Raw genomic sequence first — 7,929 nt, 5'->3', positions numbered from 1 at the left:
ATTAAACACATTGAATAAAATAAAAAGATAGATTAATAAATATTACTAATTAACCAGTCTGAATAACGAAGGGAAAATATTAAAAATTGAATTATATGATGTTTATATTATTATTAAGTGAGCAGTTGTGTACTGATTTCACGTAACAGATATTGATGTGCCGTACATTCCTGTGTCACTGTGACAGAAATAAATGAAACGTCTGCAATTGGGTTTTCCCAACCTTCATCAGAGACAAAAATGAAAAGATATTAACTCCACAGTTTGTTTTATTTTTTTTCCCCTTATTTAAAAGATGTAAAAGCATTACACAATAACTTTATATGAATTAATTAGTAATAATGAGAGACCAAGATAGGAAGTATACACATATACATAGGAACATGCCCTTTACCCTCTTGTTCAACATCTTGTTTTCAAATTTCTTGCTGGATTGGGGTTCTTGCGATTCAGTTAGGTTAGAAATTTAGAATGTGCAGATGTCTTCCTTGGAATTCTTACTTTGCTGATCAGATACATTAATTATATGTAGGCCTGGCAGCTGACTTTTGGAAAATGGTGATGCAATGCAACATACTAATAAGACGTTTTTGACGTTCATTTCTCATCACTATTTAATTATCCAAGTCTTTACAATCACTGAATATATTTATATATATATATATATTTTGCAACTGATTCATGTACTAGTAATTAAATGCCTAAATTAATTAATTAAACTACTATAACATATATAGCTAATCTAGCCTGGCCTGCCTGAATTACTAGTAGCTTAGTAGCTACTTGATTTACTTAATTTGGTGGGAAAATTAGCTATACACAGCCTGTCTAATCTCTCGTACATTTATATTTTGGCCAAGTTTATCGTGTTCCCTAAAGTTGAGAATGAAATATATTAATTTAATGTAAAACACCCATCGTTTTAGAATTATGATATTAACATGTTACATCAGCTCAAAAAAAAAATGTTACATTATTAATTCTTTGTAATGTTATCTCATGTATACATTACTTTTTATTTGTTTAATTCCAAGTTAACTAATTTTTATAACTTACCAACAACTGTTACTTATTAAATTATTTGTTATACAAGAATGTGAGAAACTAGTATCTGTTGTTGTTGTTGCTGCACACAAAAAATCAATTAACAATCAGTTACAAAAATATATATTTTGAATATTATTATAAACAAATTTAATTATTTATTATAAATTTAATTATTCTGATAATTACTTATTTAATTAAAAAAGTATGAATTAATATATATAAATATACCTAAATATATAATGTTTGATCTGATAATTAATTTTTAATATTCATAGATTATTATTATTATTATTATTATTATTATTATTATTATTATTATTATTATTAGAAGCAACAAGGTTTTTTATTAAAATATTATTAAATCAAAACCAATGGACCAAATAAAAACTTAAGGAGCTAGTTTGGATAATTAGCCAAGGTATTATAGTAATTGTACGTAAGTCCATGGTATAGGGGAATGTCTTTATTTATTTGGTTATTCTAAAACGCACGGAATAATAGTTCAGTTGCCCAAAATTTTTGTTTGATAATTAATTAGTGGCAGTGCCTTATCAATAAGTTTGGACTTAATTTCCGCAAGTACATAAAAACCATGAAATTGAAGTGGAATATATACATTGCTACTATCATGCTGTTTGGCCACGATGAAAAAATGAAAGCAATAAGGCGCATAAAAAGGAGTAAAGGACAAAATAATCTTCCAAGATCTAAAATCAGTACAAAGCAGCTACGATGGAATGAATATATAGGATTTAGGAATTCAATCAACTAAGTGTAGCAACTAGCAACTCCCCAACTATTTAAACATTTAACGGCTCTTTCAAGCTCACTGTTATCTTAATTAATTGCAGTTACTGAAGGCTATAATTGTATATATCATGCCTTCTTGTTACCGTCAAAACCTATTCATATTTCATTTAATCTAATATTAAGAATATTATTGAGATAACTATTTACTAAAAAAAAGAAAAGAAAACACTGTTTATATCTTTATATTTTTTCTCTTTACTATGTGTTTTTATTTTTCAAAGAATAACATTTGCACATCGTTAATAGCAATAATTCTATACGTATATTTAATTATATGTCATTATTTTACTGAAATAATTAATAACTATTTTTCATACTTACTTTGTAAATGGTTATAAAAAGAGAATGTAATTGAGAGATTATATGTATAAAACTATAAATTATTTTATTAGGACACCAAAAAATTAAACTTATATTTTACGTATTGAATATATGATGAGAAGACATAAAATTTATATATTCACTAAACTCATATTTTTATTATTTTATATAGGTTAAAAAAATAAAAAGAAGTAGTGAATAGTGCAATTGCATTGAAGAATAAGAGAAAAAAGCATGAATATAATTAGAGAGAAGAAGGGGGGGGGGGGGTGCATAATGCATTAATGAGTTTGGGAGGTGTTAAAATTAGTTAGAGAAGGGAGGAAGAGGAGTGAGATGGATGGAGTAATTAGTTACCCAAAGTGTTTAGTTGTTGGGTCGACTTCAGTCGGTTAACTCATCAACTGAAACCAAGGTTAAAGAAACCCCTCCACCCACACAAGTGCGTCCAGTTAAGTTAATACAAACATCAACATGACACAAACACATTCACATACACTTGCTGCATGCTACACTGATCCTGATTGTGACTTGGACAGATACAGAGACATCAAAAATGCTATCATATCATATCATACCATCATTTACTACCCTACCTCCCCTCTTCTCTTGCAACTACCACCCTACCTCCTCAATTATAACTTTAATTTTTCAATTTAATCTAATCTATAATATGCCTAGTAATTTTCTAAAATAATTTAGTATTGAATATTGATGCATGACAAGAAAGGTGCCCCTGATGGTGCACAAGCTCAAGTTAGCAGGAAGCAGCCCCCCATCACATTACTTTCTTTCTTTATAGAGAGAGAGAGACTCTCACTCTCACACGTGTGAGAAGAGAGAGAAGTTGTGTTGTGTGATGATTTGTTAAAAGGGAGAGAATAAATACCAACATAATGACAGCAACTGGTTTTAAAAGAAAAATCACACACACATCCATCTGTGTCTATCCTTCACTCTCTTTCTCTTTTTCTTAACTACTTCCTCTCTTTCTTGAACCAATGGTTTCACAACTCTGAAGAATCCGTGTGGGTATGTGTTTGAAAAACCCTCCAAAACTTGGAAACTACTTTTGCTGTTTTCAGTTGTTTAATTTACTTTCCTTCTCCTTCTTCTTCTCCTTCTTCTTCATTCACTACTGCCTGTCATGTCAAAAACCCTTTGAGTGCTTCCTTATTATTCTATCACTACTTCTTTATACACTAGTATGAACTCATGCCCATCTAGCTTTATATACTCTTCCTCATCACAGCAAAATACCAGTAATTCAATGGGGATGGTTTATGAAGACATGGCTTCTCTTTCTCTTTGCTCCAACTACACTCTCACCCCCTCCGCAGCCAGCTGGGGCTTCCCCTATGAGGAGCACCCCACTCACAACAGTGATCTTGCGGAGGGTACTACAAAAGGTTCTGATAGCAGCGAAGATAATGGGGTTATTGGAGAAAACAATAACAACAACAACAACCCTAATAATAAAGAGGGAGAGAGTAGTAGCGGACAGTCAAAGCTTTGTGCAAGAGGTCACTGGAGACCAGCAGAAGATTCAAAACTGAAGGAGCTTGTTGCTCTTTATGGCCCTCAGAACTGGAATCTCATAGCTGAAAAGCTAGAAGGAAGATCAGGTATATATATATATATGTGTATGTATCGATAGATATATATGTAACATGATATTATAATATTATTGAAGACGTTTGTTGTTTTGTGAATTGAAGGGAAGAGTTGTAGACTGAGATGGTTCAACCAGCTTGACCCGAGAATAACGAGGAGAGCTTTCAGTGAAGAAGAGGAAGAGAGGCTGATGCAGGCTCATAGGATTTATGGCAACAAATGGGCCATGATTGCAAGGTTGTTCCCTGGAAGAACCGATAACGCTGTTAAGAATCATTGGCATGTTATTATGGCTAGAAAGTATAGGGAACAATCCAGTGCTTATAGGAGAAGAAGGCTCACACAATCAAACAACTTTTACAGAAGAATTGACCATAACAATAATAATAATAATAATAATGTATCATCAGAATCATCACCACCACCACACTGTTTTGTGGCTGGCTTCTCATCACTACCGTTTCATGGTGGTGTTCTTGACTTTGGTGCCAATAATAAGCCTTATGCTGCTGTTGCTTCCTCTTCTTCTTCCACCTTCAATTTCTTCTCTGGTATGTGTCTTTTTCTGTTGCTCTATCTCTCACACTAGCTACTTCAACCAAGTTAATCTTTGATTGTTGAATTAACTAATGCAGGAGGTAGAGGCAATAATAATAGTAGTGAGATGGTAGGAGGAGAGTATTATTATGGAAGTAATCATCATCATCATTATAATCAGCAGCAAGCACATAATAATAATCATGCTTACTACACTCGTTATCCTAATCATCAGTATATGATGATGATGATGCCATCAGTGCAACAGCATCAAAACAACAACCATAACAAGAATTTTTACAGCTTCTCATCAAATTCAAGCACCACAGTAGCACAGGTGCTAGGCAGTGATCCTTCACTATCATCCATGGCAGAACAACAACACAGAGATCATGAAGAAGCCAGTGACCCCCCAACAACAATCCCAGAGCCTCCGTTATTTATTGACTTCCTTGGAGTAGGAGCCACAACATGAATGAAACCAAAGTTTCTTTTTATATTTATTAGAAATTTAGAACCCAAAAAAAAAAAAGAAAAAAAAGCTGCAAGCCTTTATTTCCAGCGGAGGATTCTCAATATAGGTGTGGTCCAACATTTGCTTAGAAGCCATTCGAGGTAAACAGAAAGGATACTTTGCTTCAGTTTGGTGACTGTGTACCCCATTGCGTCACTTCTCTTATTAACATATATCAAACCTTTTCTCTCTTGTGATTTTCATTTCTGACTCACATGAGGACCCCCCCTTCCCCCTCTTCCCCTACTACCTCTCTATATATATAGTTCAATTTCATTTTAATTTTAATTCATTGTTAATGATTTATTAAATGTTCTACAGAGAATATTTGGCTAATTAGTTAAAGAAATGATTATTTAGGGTGTGGAATAATGTTGATAGCTGGGGGGAGTTATTTATGTTTGAAAGATGTGTGTTTCTAGTTTGGGTTGAAGGAATGGTTGTTTAAGTTTGTCGCTACATAAAAGAGGATTTCTTGGACTATTTTGGGGTATGATGATGAAATTGATGAGGATAGCTAAAAAAGAAAACAAAGAGGGTTGGGGGTTTGGGAATGGGAACTGTGTTTGGAACATCGTTTTCTCATGGGCCTGCCATTGCAATAACTCAGGCACAAATTCAGCAACTGATTCCCAAATGTGCATTCAAGATGGGCAACTGTTGAACACACATCATCAACCTCTCTCTCTCTCATCAAATCTTTATTAAGGATCATGATTCATGCCACTCACATGACATGGGGTTGTTATTTCTTGTTTTCTTTTTTGGGTCGATTTGGAGGTTAGCTTATTTATCTGCTTAAATAAACTAACAGGGTTGAATTTTGTTTTGTTCAGGCAATACCTTATTAGCAAAGAATTTTTTTTATAAGGCCATTTTTGAGACAAGAAAAGTAGCTTGGTTGTTGGGGGAAGTGACACATTCATGTTAACTGTTTTAAGGAGTGACACCGTGAAATCTTATGCGTAGATGAAAATTCAAACCCAAGTACTTTCAAATTTTTGAGTCTGTTTGTCTCTTATGCAACACCAATCACCAACGCACTAAAGTGTTACACTTTGTGAGGCAGTTTTAACCGAAAAGTGTGAAGGTGATTATATTGGAATTTTGTTCAACTACAAAATATAAGATTAAACGTGCATGATTAGTAGTAGATATTTATTTGAAGGGCAAAGATGATTAGCTATTTGTTTTCGGGTATGAGATAAATTGAATCCTATTCTGCCAAACAAATTTGGCTATATTTCATGAGACCATGACGATTATATATATATAGGTAAAGCCAATTAGCGCAGAATGTGGACTGTCATGTGAGGGATGGAAATCAATTCTACAATTCATGAGTTTATTTTCCAAATAGAAAATATATGTTTCAACACATTTGAAAAAGTTGCTTACGTGTGCAAGTTATTTTTAAAATGTAGCCAAGAATGAAAGGTAGCACGTGAAATGAGAGAATATCCGTATTACTTATATAAGTATTCTTGTGTTCCAGACATTCTTAATTATAAAAAATTCTTTTAATAGCAAATAAGAACTTTTCAACACAAATTTCAAGATACTGAGGTTTGTATTAGACTCATTTCTGATTAATATACATGCGCAGTCCAATTTTCTTTGAACAAAAAGAATTCCAAAAGTTATAGAATGATAGACCATAAATCCTGAATTTCTTGGGGTTGTAAGAACTAAAAGGGCCAAGGTTGTGGGCCATCAGTCCAATTGCGAAGAAATCTATTAGGACGTGGGCCAAGAGGGTTTTGTTTTAACAAATTAAAAAAATTTATTATTTATATCATAAAAAAATTATTATTTTCAAAAAAAATAAAACAATATTATTTATTACTATACGATTTTTTTCTGGATATTACATGTAATTCGCCCAATAAATGAATAGGCAAACTACTCTTCAAGTAGTTTTTCTCGATCAACTATGTTAAGTGTACATTAAAATTAATTATTAGTATAAAATACATATTAAAATATAAATATATATTAAAAATAAATTAAATTACATATATATTTTATACATAATATATTATTAACTAATTTTAATAGTTAATTTTTAATATATAAATAATATTTTTATTTTCTAGTGATTAGACAAACAATGCATTCTACAACCCAATTTGATATAATTTGATACTCATATCATTATTCTCGTAGGATTAATTATGTTTTTTCGGTTTTGAAAGAAGTAAATATTTGAAATAGTTAAATTTAAATTTAAAAATAAAAAATTAGTATTTGTTCATACCCTAACCCAATGAGAAATGCCCAGATCCAAATAAAAGGCCTAGTCCGAAGGATTAAGCCTAGCCAAATACCGACCTTCACATAAGAGGTCGGTATCGACCACGACTTACTCTAAAGAAGTCGGATATGAGATTAGCTGGCAGATAAACGCTCATTCAAATGAGTAACCGCCCCTAAAATCTCTCTAACCGCTTCATAAAGCCATATCTTAACCTCCCCAAGATAATGGGACGGTTAGCACCCTAAAGATACGGCACTACTCCAACGGTGGTTATTGGCTCACCACTATAAATACACTGACATCCCTCAGGAATCTCTAAGCCCAATACTCTCTAGACCTGCTAACACCCTTGCTGACTTAGGCATCGGAGTGTCTTTGCAGGTACCACCCCCCATTCACCCACGTATACAAGTCGGAAGGAGGCTCCAGCGTGTAAACCAACTCGGAGTTCACCCTCCGCGGACGATTGGGCCAACCTACACCATCTATTCTATTAATCTCCGGTTACCCACCGTAACATTGGCGCCGTTGCCGGGGACCCGAGAGATCATCCATCGATGGCGGACAGATCCCACGAAGAAGGCCATGTGGAGACAGATTCTGAGCAAGAGAATCTGGACACGGGCAATAACGATGTGGACCTCGCCCTCCACCAAGAAATTGACAATCAGCATAGAGAAGGCACCTCCGGAGTAAAAAACCCGAAGGTAAATTCCTCAGAAGGGCGCGAATCAGAAAAAGGAGGACCACCCTATGTAACTGAACTCATGGGGCTAGTCCACAGCCGCCTGGAACAGTTAGAACAAGAGCGGCAAAAGGAAACCGAAAA

General features: G+C 33.7%; 1 protein-coding gene across 1 annotated transcript; it reads left to right on the top strand.

Annotated features, from left to right (window-relative positions):
- The first annotated feature begins 2,963 nt into the window (after nucleotides 1-2,963).
- On the top strand, nucleotides 2,964-5,154 carry LOC112791945 (uncharacterized). The gene is made up of 3 exons (XM_025834997.2): nucleotides 2,964-3,803; nucleotides 3,897-4,343; nucleotides 4,428-5,154. The coding sequence occupies exons 1-3, from the start codon at nucleotides 3,386-3,388 to the stop codon at nucleotides 4,802-4,804; spliced, it is 1,242 nt and encodes a 413-aa protein (XP_025690782.1). The 5' UTR covers nucleotides 2,964-3,385; the 3' UTR covers nucleotides 4,805-5,154.
- Nucleotides 5,155-7,929: the final 2,775 nt, after the last annotated feature.

This window comes from Arachis hypogaea, chromosome 13 (assembly GCF_003086295.3).
Source record: "Arachis hypogaea cultivar Tifrunner chromosome 13, arahy.Tifrunner.gnm2.J5K5, whole genome shotgun sequence".
NCBI classification, from domain to species: Eukaryota; Viridiplantae; Streptophyta; class Magnoliopsida; order Fabales; family Fabaceae; genus Arachis; species Arachis hypogaea.
This window is presented reverse-complemented; position numbering and strand designations above follow the sequence as displayed.

What these genes read in the sequence shown, in the direction of transcription:
- LOC112791945 (XM_025834997.2), top strand. Translation starts at nt 3,386, where the DNA reads ATGAACTCATGCCCATCTAGCTTTATATACTCTTCCTCATCACAGCAA. An exon ending in AAAGCTAGAAGGAAGATCAG is followed by an intron (nt 3,804 to 3,896) that starts GTATATATATAT and finishes TGTGAATTGAAG; the next exon opens with GGAAGAGTTGTAGACTGAGA. An exon ending in CACCTTCAATTTCTTCTCTG is followed by an intron (nt 4,344 to 4,427) that starts GTATGTGTCTTT and finishes TAACTAATGCAG; the next exon opens with GAGGTAGAGGCAATAATAAT.